Source organism: Physeter macrocephalus, chromosome 10, assembly GCF_002837175.3.
Source record: "Physeter macrocephalus isolate SW-GA chromosome 10, ASM283717v5, whole genome shotgun sequence".
In the NCBI taxonomy this organism is placed as follows: domain Eukaryota; kingdom Metazoa; phylum Chordata; class Mammalia; order Artiodactyla; family Physeteridae; genus Physeter; species Physeter macrocephalus.
In genome coordinates, this window is record NC_041223.1 from 74601373 (window position 1) to 74616676 (window position 15304).

The 15304-nt window shown below is 42.2% G+C and overlaps 1 protein-coding gene across 2 annotated transcripts in view; it reads right to left on the reverse strand.

Annotated features, from left to right (window-relative positions):
* EYS (eyes shut homolog) overlaps nucleotides 1-15304 on the reverse strand; it is a 1767714-nt gene that overhangs the window by 35632 nt on the left and 1716778 nt on the right. Inside the window, exons 39-42 of one of the 2 annotated variants that reach the window (XM_024133057.1) lie at nucleotides 14501-14673; nucleotides 2463-2479; nucleotides 1924-1936; nucleotides 500-516 (exon numbers count right to left, since the gene is read on the reverse strand). In XM_024133057.1, coding sequence (XP_023988825.1) covers nucleotides 500-516; nucleotides 1924-1936; nucleotides 2463-2479; nucleotides 14501-14673 — 220 coding nt within the window. The remainder of the gene's footprint in view (nucleotides 1-499; nucleotides 517-1923; nucleotides 1937-2462; nucleotides 2480-14500; nucleotides 14674-15304) is intronic. The other variant, XM_024133056.1, reaches the window with a different exon arrangement.

Genomic DNA, 15304 nt, shown 5'->3' on the forward strand with positions numbered 1-15304 from the left:
AAAAAACAAAAAACAAAAAAATGGGTTGGACTAACCCTAGGACAAATGGTGGAAACAAAGCTATACAGACAAAATCTCACACAGCAGCACACACATACACACTCAAAATAAGAAAAAAGGGGAAAATAATAGTATATCTTGCTCCCAAAGTCCACCTCCTCAACATGGTATATTTCGCTGTCTATTCAGGTTTTCCACAGATGCAGGGCCCTTCAAGTTGATTGTGGAGCTTTAATCCGCTGCTTCTGAGGCTGCTGGGAAATACCTCCCCCTCTCCTCTTTGTTCGCACAGCTCCTGGGGTTCAGCTTTGGACTTGGCCCCGCCTCTGCGTGTAGGTCGTCCGAGGGCGTCTGCCCTTCGCTCAGACAGGACGGGGTTAAAGGAGCAGCTGATTCAGGGGCTCTGGCACAGGCCGGGGTGGAGGGAGGGGCACGGATGCGGGGCGAGCCTGCGGCGGCAGGGGCCGGCGTGACGCTGCACCGGCCCGAGGCGCGCCACGCGTTCTCCCGGGGAAGCTGTCCCTGGATCCCGGGGCCCCGGCAGTGGCGGGCTGCACGAGCTCCCGGGAGGGGCGGTGTGGAGAGTGACCTGTGCTCGCACACAGGCCTCTTGGTGGCGGCTGCAGCAACCCTAGTGTCCCACGCCCGTCTCTGCTGTCCGCGCCGACAGCCGCGGCTCGCGCCCGTTTCTGGAGCTCCTCTACGCGGCGCCCTCAATCCCCTCTCCTCGCGCACCAGGAAGCAAAGAGGCAAGAAAAAGCCTCCTGTCTCTTCGGCAGCTCCGCGCCCGTCCCTGGAGCTCCTCCACGCGGCGCGCCCAATCCCCTCTCCTCTCGCACCAGGAGACAAAGAGGCAAAAAAAAAAAAAAAAAAAAGTCTCTTGTCTCTTCGGCAGCTCCGCGCCAGTCCCTGGAGCTCCTCTAAGCGGCGCGCTCAAACCACCCCCTAGCGCACCAGGAAGCAAAGAGGGAAGAAAAGGTCTCCTGCCTCTTCGGCAGCTCCAGACTTCTCCCGGACTCCCTCCCGGCTAGCCGTGGCGCACTAGCCCCTTCAGGCTGTTTTCACTCTGCCAACTCCAGACCTTTCCCTGGGATCCAACTGAAGCCCGAGGCTCAGCTCCCAGCCCCCGCCCGCCCCGGCGGGTGAGCAGACAAGCCTCTCGGGCTGGTGAGTGCCGGTCGGCACCGATCCTCTGTGCGGGAATCTCTCCGCTTTGCCCTCCGCACCCCGCTGCTGCGCTCTCCTCCGAGGCTCCGGAGCTTCCCCCTCCGCCACCCACAGTCTCCGCCCGCGCAGGGGCTTCTAGTGTGTGGGAACCTTTCCTCCTTCGCGGCTCCCTCCCACTGGTGCAGGTCCCGTCCCTATTCTTTGTCTCTGTTTATTCTTTTTTCTTTTGCCTACCCAGGTACGTGGGGGGTTTCTTGCCTTTTGTGGGGTCTGAGGTCTTCTGCCAGCGTTCGGTGGGTGTTCTATAGGAGAAGTTCCACGTGTAGCTGTATTTCTGATGTATCTGTGAGGAGGAAGGTGATCTCCGCGTCTTACTCTTCCGCCATCTTGCCTGCTCTCTGTCATATTTCTTTAATGTCTTTTAACCTAGAACATTTCCACAGTCTTCATTGTCTTTCAGGACACTGACTTTTTTTTTTTTTTTTTTTTTTTTTTTTGTGGTATGCGGGCCTCCCTCTGTCGCGGCCTCTCCCGTTGTGGAGCACAGCGTCCGGACGCGCAGGCTCAGCGGCCACGGCTCACAGGCCCAGCCGCTACGCGGCATGTGGGATCTTCCCGGACCGGGGCACGAACCCGTGTCCCCTGCATCAGCAGGCAGACTCTCAACCACTCCCAGACCGGGGCGCGGACCCGGTTCCCCTGCATCGGCAGGCGGACGCGCAACCACTGCGCCACCAGGGAAGCCCCAACACTGACGTTTTTGAAGGATCTTTTCTTCTCTCTTTTTTTTGAAAGGAATGCTCATCATTTTGGGTTTGACTAATATTTCATTCTAAGCAGATTTAAGGTATGCATTCTTGGCTGAGGTGCTTCACAGGCGATGTGTTCTTCTCAGGGCATCACACATGGAGGCACATGTATCTATCTGTCCCTCACTGGTGAAATCAATTTTGCTCACCTTTGTCAAGGTGTTGACTTATATGGCGTTTTTTTCTTTTTTCTTTTTCTTTTTTTTTTTTTTTTTTTTTTTTGCGGTACGCGGGCCTCTCACTGTTGTGGCCTCTCCCGTTGCGGAGCACAGGCTCCAGACGCGCACGCTCAGTGGCCATGGCTCACGGGCCTAGCCGCTCTGCGGCATAGGGGATCTTCCCGGATCGGGGCACGAACCCGTGTCCCCTGCATCGGCAGGCAGGCTCTCAACCACTGCGCCACCACGGAAGCCCCCGATGGCGTTTTTTTTCTTCCTTGCAATTCATACTCAGTTTATGGGAGATATTTAAGCCACGTATATCTACATTTATCAAAACTAACCCTAGATTTAACATCCTTTGATTATTCTAGCCTGAATCAGTCTTTTCTTGGATGCAAAATTCCCTCCACAATTATGACCTGGGTACCATAGCTTCTCAAATGCTCTCTGGAGTTCTCACAGAGGTATCATGGTCCATGTGTTGTTAACTTGGTGTCTCTGTAGGGGAAGGACAGCCTGTAGCTTCCTAGTTTGCCATCTTGCTGACCCACATCTCTGCTTTTAAAGCACAGATTTTCTTAAAACCTAAAGCTCTGCAAGATTCCCCTCAAGCATTAAAAATTTCATCACCTCTCTACCCTGGATGCAGTAACTGCTTATTCCAGCACACTTCTTAAATCACTTTAAGTTGAGCAAGTTCCACTGAAAGTGGTTTGCTACCAAATGTTTCTGTTCTCAGTGGTAGAACTCAAGCTTTCTAAAATAGATTACTAATTTCCAGAGCGTTGTTTCTCATGATGGACTCAAAGCATAGTCTATTCAATAAATAAATAGTTCTCTATCTCCACATGTTATAAGCCTATGAGGTTAAATTGTTGCCCTCACGGATGCACGTCTGCTTTGTTCTCAGCAAATGTGCTGAGTTTAGGGCTCTCCAACTATGCTCTCGATTTCATGACTTTAATGCAATAATTTTGACTTTAGCCACAGCTCTCCTACTGTACCACAGTTATGTTCTAGTCAGTCAGTCAAGAAAAAGAGATGAGAATAATTTGAGACTTTTTGTGGCTTTTATTAATCTGTTATTTGCATTTAGATCTATGGATAGTGCATATAATTTCACTGTAGCTCCTTAGCTTGTAAATGCTTAACGAGAATCTAATGGATAGAAGTAACTTTTTTTTCCATCCTTAACTATGTGATTACCTCTCCATTCCAAGTCAAACAGTTGGACAAATTTTAGATTAACTAAGTACATACATTGTTATTGCAGCAAAAATGAAGCTAAACACCCTTGCCCTTTGCTGGTTTATTATCATAGTCTACTGGGGGGTGGTGGGATCCAGCAATTGAATCTGTTGGCTAGTTGCTAACAGAAGAGGTGGCTAAGTATCAATTACTGAAAAAATAAAGTCATTTCTTTAGCACCCAGATGGATAATGCTGAACAACTCTAATTACTTAACTCATTTAATTATTTGAGTGGCTATTTTGTTCAAATGATCTTTGAAAACCCATCAAGATAGAGTGTTGCTTAAAAATTAAGTGTTCTTCCAATTAAGTTCCCCATAAATGCTAGCCCCCAAATGGGGAAGTCATCATCTAAAACAGTGACATAGTACATTCAGTGTAGAGATGATAGAAGATGATTGGACAGGGTAGCAGCCTAATCTTTGGGAGAGTGAGTTAGCTGAGGAGGAAAAATAGGAAGTCAATGGAAACTTGCGGGGAGAACTACAGACTGAGTGAACTACAGTGAACTCTGTATTATTTTCCTGGGAATCAGTATAAGTTGTTTTGGGCTGCAGCTCCCACTGAGATTCCTATCACCAAATAGGCTCTTTCCATGACCTGACCTGTCAACATTAGCCAGTTCTTAACTCCGAGTGAAAAAATGGTTAGGTCTTCCTCCAGAAGTTTGTCTTGTTTGTTATTGGGTCAGAGGTTTGATATTGGTTCAAGACCACAACGATACATTGATTCTTAAACATAATTTTGTACTGAAATGAAAATAAAGTGTATCTGCCATCATTGTCAAAAAAATTGTGTTCTATAAAATCACATGATTGTTTTATGATAAAGAAATTTGGTGATTCTTTTTTTTGTAGAGTATGTTAATTTACTGATAACACGATTTTTTAAATTATTTTTTCTTTTTCTTTTTTTAAAAATTTTTGGCCGCGCCAGGCGGCATGCAGGATCTTAGTTCCCTGACCAGGGATCGGACGCATGCCCCTTATAATGGAAGCATGGAGTCTTCAACACTGGACCACCACGGAAGTCCCTGGTAATTTCCTTTGAGTACTTACCTCATATGAATTCTGTCAGGTAGGCAAAATGATACTTATTATATTAGTGAGAGTTCTGGCAGTAAACAGCACACACATATAAGGTAACAGATGCTAAGTTAAACTTTTTAATTTTCATGGTAAAACATCAATTTTGTCTGGAAAATCTGGAAAACAAAGCATGTAATGATCCTTTCAATTAATAACCAGGATACCTGGACTTCTACAGGGGTCTTAATTTTCATTTTTTGCTATGCTTTGACCATCAGAAACTTGACCGACACAACTGATATCCAAGAGTAATGGTCTAATGAAAATGTCAAATAATTATCTCTCAAGACAACTGATTATTGCCCCAGTAACATGTCAGATCAATAGAAATCTACTTTTCAAAGATAATTTGACATAATTATCTTTACAGAACTATGACCTAATATTGTGTCCGTAGCCTTCATTGTGTCAATATAAAAAGTGACCATATACATAACGCCTCTTCATTTTCTAGAAAATTGTCATCAAACACAACATTTATTATGCTATTTAATTTTATTTTTCTAAAAAATGGATCGTGCTCAATACATTTTTATTACAGTTCAGTGCCAGGGCATGGTTCTCTGTCCTTGATGTGATGACTGGTATGCTTTCTTTTATTAGGCAATAATTAAGTAGCAGTCTGTTGTATTTTATGTTTCACTTCAGCTTCCAAGAAACCCAAAGCTAATTTTACATTCAGTCGTGTGTTGTGAAATGATTTAGACTCGCCTTGTTTTGTCTTCCTTGTCCTTCCCTTCCCTTCCCTTCTCTTCTCTTCTTTCTTTGTCAGGAGGGCATAAGTTTATCTTTCTATCACTATCTTGGCTACTTTTCAAATACACGTACATTTTACTGTGAGCTCTCTCTTAAGCTGTTTGGAAGTGTCTTAAATAATAAATTCAGCCACTGAGTCAGGTAACTTGTGTGGGAAAATTTATGGCTGTTTCAGGAGTCTCAAAGGCTCATTTACAGCAGGTCTGGAAGACAACATTGATTACATGCATGTGTCATTCAGGTTTTAAACCTTGAATAATCATCACTCACTTCACAAGTGTTAACTCAACACCATCTATGTGAAAGGCACACCCAGACCAGTAAGCAAGTCCTGATGAGTTTTTAATTTAGTGTGCCTTACATTGGTCTCTTCTATTCTCAGAGGTATTTTAATAATTTACACCTTACCTGGCATACATTTCCTTTTCAGATAAAGAGGTTTACTCACATTTCCAAGTGCACCTTTCCATCTCCCCCATGCTTTGCTGAAGTGGTTTTCACTCTTAGGACAACTACCTCACCATCCTGTATGAGTCTATCCAAAACTTACCCATTTTTTTTTTTTTTTTGTGGTATGCGGGCCTCCCTCTGTTGCGGCCTCTCCCGTTGCGGAGCACAGGCTCCGGACGCGCAGGCTCATTGGCCATGGCGCGCAGGTGCATTGGCCATGGCTCACGGGCCCAGCCGCTCCGCGGGATCCTCCCAGACCGGGGCGCGAACCCGGTTCCCCTGCATCGGCAGGCGGACGCGCAACCACTGCGCCACCAGGGAAGCCCACCCATTTTTTTAACACCTAATCTAATTCCACTGCTTTTTTCTTTTTGAGATGTTTTTCTTCCAGTTTTATTGAGATATACTAGACATACAGCAGTATATAACTTTAAGGTGTACAGCATGTTGATTTGACTTACATACATCATGAGATGATGACCACAGTAAGTTTAGTGAACATGCATCATCTCATACAGATACCAAATAAAAGGAAAAATATTTTCTCCTTGTGATGAGAACTCTTAGGAGTTACTCTCTTAACAGCTCTCATGTGTAACCTGCAGCAACGCTATTAATTCCATTGCTTTCTAAGGCCTTTTCAGGCCCCACTAGCCAGAAGTTACGCAGGTACTGTCATTTGTCGAGCCGTTAAAGAATTCAATACCCTGGGATGTTTTTTACTCTTTTCCCTGAACTGTTATTTAAATTATATACTTTAATTTTCACAGACTTTTGCCTGGTCTCTATCTAAATTATTAGTTATTTGAAAGGAGGGACCCTACCTTATCATGTTTTGGATCTATCCATATTGTCTGAGTGGTTTCTCAATAAATACTTTTTAAAAAACTTAATAATCTGCTATACTTCTGTAGATAATGTGTATTTTTTTTTACAAAAATCCTATTTGGTCATTTGGAAAAGTTTATGTCTACTACATTGATCATGATAGCTTGAAATATTTTTTACATCTTTATATAATAAAAACTATTATCTTTTTAAAATAGGAGTTTAAAAATATTTTAGCTTAAGAATCTGTTTAAAACAAATCCATATTTTAAAAAAGGAGATGATGAAAATACCTATGTGGACATAACCTGCATTTAGCACAAGTCTAATCTAACACTTTTCCTTCCTCTGTAAGAGGGGTTCATATTTAAGGAGTACTTGTTATGTGCCAGGTTCTGTGCTGGCCTCTTTGTGTCACTGACCCCTCATCATGACATTTATAAGGGTGGCTTGGAATCTTAGACAGTTCTGTCATTGAGACCACAGGGCTTTCTTGAACATTTGCCTTGTGATATTCCTTGGTTAAGATGGTACAGGAAAGTTTGCTTTCCTATTTTTCTTAGGATAAATTATATAGATTTTTAACAAAAGAAGGAATGAAATAATGAAATATCTTGCAATCTTTATATCTTCCACTATGGTCATGAGGATTTTAGTTTGCTTCTATAAGAAACTAGAGGGAGCCTGTCTCTCAGTTCTTCAAATTAGAAAGTAAAGTTTGTGGTTGGATTCCATCACTGTCAATCACCTCAGATAAAAAGAGGGTGTGGGCAGACCTGCCTCAGGGGAAGAAGCCACCAAGTCCTGTCCATAGAAATTGATTGTAAGCAAACCTTTTTTTTTGTCTGCCTTCCTAAGATGGGGAACATGGCTCAATATGTAAAACATTTCAAGGGAGAAAACTTTAGCAGTAGAGAGCTGAAAATCCACTGTGTTGAGGGCTTTTGTTTGTTACTTAATGTTATCTTGAATAGAAAATAAAAAGTACTTTGTTGAAGAAAAACCTCTCAATCTGTCTCTTAGAGTTTTTAACCTTTCACTCACTACTTTATAAACAGTATTAATTATTAACTTAGGGCTTGACAAGGAGAATGGACTCTCCCTGGACTTCGGCCAAAAATTCCTCTAAAACAGAGACTTAAAAACATACTTTTTTTTTTAAATTTTTTTTTATGATGGTCCACTAGCTTTGGAGAGTGAGATTATGGATGATTTTTATTATCTTTCTCATTCTGTTCAGTATAGGCCAAATTTTTTTTCTTCCCATGTAGTTTTATTTTATTTTTTTTAACATCTTTATTGGAGTATAATTGCTTTACAGTGGTGTGTTAGTTTCTGCTTTACAACAAAGTGAAAAACATACTCTTTTCACACATGAGAAGCCTGATGTTCAGGAAAGGTAAGTTCCTTCCTCAAAGTCCAAGGTTAGGAAATGACAGTTGTGTGTGTATCTTTCTACTAAGATTCTAGTAGAGTCTATTCCTTTAGATACCCAAAAAGCTTAACGTTCATATAAACCTTAGAATTGTTATATATAACCCATACACTGTTTCACTTACGATTTTTCAGGTTGTATGGAAGAGAACAAACAGAAGACTAAAGAATTAAAACGTGTTCCTGGAAATCATAGCTAGTGGTTATTTATTTTTTTACCTTTTATAAGTATTATAAAATTGTAGAGGATCTAGTACACATGTAACTAGATCCTTATTAATTATCGTGATGGGATTGAAAGTGGGGAAATAAAGACAAGTTTATTTATTTTTTTCTATGAAGAAAGCTTGCACATTATATGTTGTATTTACCTGCCTGGCTAAATGCACCTGAAAATGAGCATCTGAAAAAGGCAAACAGCAATGATCCCTGAAATTGCCCTCTACAGTGCTATGGACCCATTTCTCTACTATTAGGAAAACCACGACTTGGCAGGAAGGCATTCCACATGTCGGGAATACTTGGAGAATTGAACTTTGCCATTAGCTTGAATTAATTTCAATAAAACCAGGGATAGGTGGACCATAAAGTAGGGCATCAAGAGACTGAGTAGCTTGAACATCTGCCTGCTTCACTCAAAATGCCAGCAAGTGCATGGTTTCTTTATCCTAGAAAAATGAGTGGAAGGAAAATTGTACTACGGATGGAAAGAAAGTAGGGAAAATGGAAGCATTTTAAGTATTTCCTAGGCTAAAAGTTAAAAACACACATATTATGGAATCTCATTTGGCTAAATGTCAACGATACATGATAGCTAGAATTTAGTTAGTGTAAAACTATTTCAAGAAAAAAGCAACTTACCAATAATGTGGGGGAAAATAAATGGGCAGGAGAGATTTTATGATTCAGGAAATGTTATATGTGTAGTTGTAAATCATAAATTCTAACAGGAAAGACAAGTATAATGGAAGAAAAGAGCAAATAAATAAGATTTGAGTGTACAAGAAAAGAAATTGGACATATTGTCCATCTCACAAAATAATTGTAAACCAGAGTTCTTCTAGAATAGAATATTTTAATGACTATTCTGGATTGCAAAATACTCTACCCTAGTTTCACCTGTTATGATTTCTTTTTAAATTAAGGTCAATAGTCCCTGTGAAATATACACCCAGATGCTGTTTGCTGACAATCCTCCTTCATCTTCAGTTTAATTTTAAAGATGGACGTTTAAAAGCACACATCCGAGATAGTTCCAATGTGAACATTGTGGATTCCTGCACTTCTGGAGCTCAGATATTTTGCATCACTTTTGGTGGCTGTGACCCTAGAAGCCATTGGATTCAAATGGTTTGTTGATACTTTACTTAACCACGGTGGAATTCCAGCGGAGTTTGGAGTGGGGCCTTAGTGAAAAGAAGCTATGCCAACCAGGAATTATCCTCTTGTCTTTAAATGGATTTTTCTTCCTGTCAGCTATAGGTGAATGTTTTAGGGGACTTGAAAGATAACTTTTTCCCCATTAGTCAGACATCTAAGAGCAAGGGATAGATTAAATCAGATCTCACTGCTTAAACTATAATGCTGGGACAGAAAATTTCCCCTGGCCATCCTCTTCTTACCTAGAGAGTAAGTGCTCTGTCTTGCTCTCCTCCTGCCCCCTCATCACCTGCTGGTGACTTCTGTTGGCCAAACTCCACGCAATCCACTGGAGAAGGTGGTAGAGTATGGGGCAGGGAGTGTGGCTGTGAGGCAGGGCAGGCAGGTGGAAAACAGCTGGCGTACTTGATGTTGCTGTTTTACACATAATGAAATCGAGGCTCAAAGACTTCACTGATGCAGCAGAAACTGAATTGCTAGTTACTAGGAGCATCAGGACATCAATTCAAGTTTTCTGACTCATGAATACAATCTTCACAGGCTTCCTATTTTCTCAGCATGGAATTACAATTCTTTATCATATTTTCCAAGGCTCTGCATGATCTGGCTTCTGCTTGCCTTTCCAAACTCATAATACCAACTCCTATTCTAGGAATACTGACTGCCTTTCTCTCCCTCAAACATGTGACATCATTTTCCTGCTTCCAGGTTTAACTGTTGCCCAGAGGGCCTGCCCCTCTGTCCGTCACATGTGGGTGAGTCTCACTGGCTGACAGCTCAGATGTCACTACTCAGAGAGGCCTCTCCTGACCATCTCCGCTTGAGTGTACTCTCCCAATGACTGTCTGTCTCCTCGTCCTCTTGCTTTCCTTTATGGCATTAACTCATTCTGTGCTTTTGCTCATTGACTAGTGGGCATGTTCTTTGCTTGCCGCCTCCTACTAACGTGTCACCTCTATGGAGACCAGGCATCTGTTTGTCTTGTTCAGGCAGTCTCCCCAGTACGTGTTCTGGAACTGGTAAACCATCTTAATGAACTGGTGCCAAGCATTACTGCCAAGGGAGGAGAAAAGAACAGAGAACACTAATGGGAGGGAGCTGTCCTTTACCAGCCCTGCGCCATGGCTTCATCGGGCTTGCCAATCCACTGCAGTTTAGTTTCTTGTCATTCAGAGCTTATAAGCATGAGTTTTGATGCTTCTTGGGGGTGGGGCTCATTTACAATAAAGACGATCATAAAGACGAAACTCGGCAGGTATGACAGCTGTAAGTCGGGTTCCATGTGCAGCCAAACTAATTTCCTAAGACTTAGGTTTCTTGGAATGGGGAAGGAGAAGAGGCAGAAGGGAAAAAGATGACAAAGAATTTAGGGATTTGTAAGTTTAAGGATGTTGGTGTTGGATTTCTTGGTAATTTACACACCAGTTTATAACTACAATAAAAGTGAATTGAACCCCAGGCATTGCTTCTGCCTTCTAGGTGACCATAATTTGCTCAACTGAGTAGAAATTATGACTGCATGTCACAGACAGCTACTGGTTATGGTGCAATAAAGAACAAGCTCTCTGGGAATAAGGAAAATGCAGCTATTGACAAGATGCAGGAGCACACTGCTGCCTGGTTTCAGGGCCTGGTTGATATCTGTTCTCTGTTTTTTTTTTTTAATTAAATTTTAGTACTGTAGCTACTATGTTGGAAAACTGCAAAGTCAATGGGTCAATGGAGATAAAGAAAACGGATCTTTTGAGACTTAAAGTTTAATTCTGTCATTTCTGATTAAGCCCTTTCTTCATTATTTTGACTTCACAACAAATATAGTTTATAGTTCTTAAATTCAACTTTACTATAAAAATTACTCTAGAAAAATAACTTTCAATTGAGAATCTAAAACTCTATACTCCCCTCCCCCACATAATATCAATACTTTTTTCCCCAATCAAAACAACTGTTTTTATGATATAATTTTCTATAACTTTTTAATAAAGGAATTAAGCTCTTATTTTATAGCATAGCAGGGTATATCTTTGGTTATTTTTTGTTGAGAATACTATGAGAGTGACACAATTTTTCTGGCACATTTTATCAAACTTTCTAGACTCTCTTATAAAATAATTTCATTACTGTATCTCTGCTATCTCTCTGTATAATCTATTTATATACATACTAATATATATTTGTATATATACACACACACAAACAAACTTTAGGTTAATCCCCTGGGCTTTCATCATTTGAGATTTTAAGATGCAAAATTCTGGCTTGCCCTATTGTTACAATCACTAGCCCTTATGTGTTTTTTTTTTTTTTTTGCCTGTTGTAATGTTTATTAGCTGAAAACTTTCCTTTCTTTAAATTATTGCGCTTGAAATAACACTATCACTAGATTTTTTATTAGTTATCTATTTTATACATATCAGTGTATACATGTCAATCCCAATCTCCAAATTCGTCTCCCCCCCCACTTTCCCCCCTTGGTGTCCATATGCTTGTTCTCTACATCTGCGTCTCTATTTCTGCCTTGCAAACTGGTTCATCTGTACTATTTTTCTAGATTCCACATATATGGAATATTTGATTTTCTCTTTCTGACTTTACTCTGTATGACAGTCTCTAGGTCCATCCACATCTCTACAAATAACCCAATTTCGTTCCTTTTTAAGGCTGAGTAATATTCCATTGTATACATGTGCCACATCTTCTTTATCCATTTGTCTGTTGATGGACATTTAGGTTGCTTCCATGACCTGGCTATTGTAAATAGTCACTAGCCCTTATGTTAACTTGTCCTATTATTTCCTTCAGTTTCTAATAGCTATTCCTTTGGGAGTAATACAAGTGCACCATCTTGGTAAAGTACTTTGTTGTTCACTAAAGTCAAGAACTGCTTCTTGAAAATGATCACAGTTTGTTTTTATCATTTGAGAACTGCTAAGTAAAATGTATAGCAGACACATTCACTCAGCACTGTATGACAAGTGCTAGAGATTCTACACCAATGGACATGAACAGGCGTGGGCACCACCCTCAGTTCTGTGAAAGAGGGTCAGGGAAGTCGTCCTTAAAAAAGCGAGGTCTGAGTCGAAATTTGAAGGATGAAGTTGTGTTAGCTGGATGCTGAGAAGAAGATGAGAGCATTTCAGGTAGAGGGAAGAGTGTGTGTCAACTTCTTATTCCAGGGAAGAGTGTTGCCTATTCCAGGAGCCAAGAAGAGCCATTTTTGAAGAGCAGGATCTGCCTCTAATGTCATCATGAAAGAGACAGATTCCCATAGCCAGACATTATCTCATAGTCACAACTTCTGACACAATTAAACATTTCTTTCGCTAAATCACTAGTATTCTAACCCTCAAATGTCTTCCATTTATCAACACCTTTGACTTTTGGAGGGAAGTTAAGCACACATAGAATCTCAGAGAATATAAGATTAAAAATGTTTGCATTAATGTATTTGATAAAGTGATCAGAGGAAGATTAAATTACAACATGTATGATGTGATATTACAATAAAGCCCCCAAATTATGCCAAGGTGTATATAACACAATTGGTGATGGGCTCCTGAACTTCTTCTACCGCAGCCCCTGCTGCTAAACATGGGTGCAGAGGCTAAGGCTTTCTCTTCTGGGTGGGGTGTGAGGTGAGATAGAGAAATAGTAGATGATCCAGTCCCTGGATTCCAGGAGCCAGCAGAGGGATCCCCATGTCCTCGTGTTTTTCTGGCTCAATTTCCCAGATTCTTTAACTGCCAGTTTCCTGAATTCCATGCCACACCGTCTTGGAGCCCCAGCCAGCCCCGAGAAGGGGGGGTGGGAGTGGCGATGGGGAGGTGGGCGATAGGCGCAAACTGAAGCAGGACTGTGTGGATCCGTGGCTGGAGCCTTACTGCCGGGTTGGCCAGCTTCAGCCGGGCCATCCTATTAGCCTCACAGCAGCACAACAGTGTCTGTCACACAACTGAATTTTTAGGACTCTGAGCATGGCGTTATGGAGGTCTTCTTTCACACCCATTTTGCTGTGATGTTTAGAACTACACCAGGCAGGACAAAGTGAAGCATAAGTGTTGATTTATGTAAGATGCATAACTTGAGACATTGAGCAGCACGTGCTTTCCTGATTTTCCCCAAAGCCACCTTTTCCAGTGCCCTACTTTATCCTTGTGTCTGTGGGCATTTTCGCTCTTGCCCTAGGGGTTCTCAGAGCTTTAGCAGAGGATGCAGGTGTGATGGGGGAGATTTAAAGGTGGCTGCATTCCACTAAGCCTCCCACCAACCTTGCCTATAAAGAGAGGCTGTCAGGGAAGTTACATGAGGAGGTAAATCATGCAGTTCCGCGGGGGCTTCTTCCTTGGGGATGACGCTCAGTACAGAGCCACATTCCTTCTCCGGTCCGTGAAGATGAGTTTGTGCTATTGGCTGCAAGGAGGACAGTGGAGGAATGACTTTGGTCCAGCTCTACTTGGGAAGGAGACAAGACTGCCATGCTCCATCCACGCCCTCCCATCCTGCAGTGTGTGTGATGTGGAGGGAATCCAGAAGGTCTGAGGCAAGGTGGGACTAAACGGGGGAGCGGGCAGACCTAGAAGCACCCTTACACCAGCTTCAGCCCATGTGGGGAGCACTCAGAAGACGGCGGGCTCCCTCAAGGCTGTTCCATGATTTGCCCAGTGGTAAGGGTATCATCAGTCATAGGTACGGGGAGGTATGTAAGCTGATGAGACCTAGAAAACTGAACGCTCCTTATTGTTCCACTGGACATGGGGCCGTTTCATCCCTCAAATTTCTCTTCTTTTGCACTGGAGCTGATGTATCTGCCTTGTGATATTCCCAAAGGTCTTACTTAGTCAAGTGGAAGGTACAGAGGGGGAAGCTTAAAGATGGAGCCTCGTTCTTGAATTATGAATCTAAATTCACTTGATTAGATTGCATTTAACACAAGGTATCTAGAACATCTAGACTAAACAGACAGGGGGATTTGAGTTAGTAAATTAAAGCAATTCTAAACATAAAGCTGTATTTTTGTAGTACTAAATTTTAGTACTATACTATTTGTGAAATATAATGTCAAATATACAGGGGGAAAGAAGAGAGTGGACTCTTTCATTATTACACAGATTTCATTTCACTTTCCCAAAAGGAAACTGACTCAGTTAAATCTGTGGACAGCATGAGATGAGCCTCACCTTGTTCACAGTAGACTCCAGTGGTTCCTAGTGGACAGTGACAGGTGTATCCGTGAGGCAACGAAACACAAGTTGCTCCTTTGCTGCAGTGGTGTGGAGGGTCATGCTCAGGGTCACAGGTGGAAACTGTCTCCGTGCAGAAGGCTCCTTTCCATCCACTAGGACAGTTACAGCTGTAGGATAAGAAAGAAGGCAGCATGATTTGAGCACCTGATGGGTATACACTTGTGTATCCTCCTGATGTTATCTTGGCAGTTTTGCCTGAGGTTCCAAGACAGAAAAGATGTTGTATACGAAAGCCAATTGTGATTTAAACTACCAAGATTCACATTGTCAAAGGAAAGAGCTAATAACTGGTTATGGGATTACTGGACTCCACATTAAGGATTTTAAAAGGTTCAGCCCATGGAAATTGAAAGAACATTTTATGAGCATCATTTCTTTGGACAAAATAGCGTTATAAATCCTTCTCCCCAACGCCACCCCACCACCCAGGGGGAAGGCTGTGGATGGAGTGGCCTCCTAACCTAAGCCTAGAAAAAAGAAGTTCAGCTTCTATATGTTCCCTGATACTGGGGGATGCACAAGCCCAGCTCCAGGGGCTGCAGAAGGAGCCTCAAACCCTTCCAGTGGTGAGGCCAATGGTAGTGAACCAGGAGGGGGGCTGTGGCACTCTGAGTTAGGATCAGCTTGGGGATGTATAAAAGGGACCTTGCCCAGAGGGTATCCTGGTATCTGAAGGAACCATTGCAGTAAGAGGCAGTCAGTTTATGGCTGGAGCAGAATCTGAGGGGTAAAGGGCAG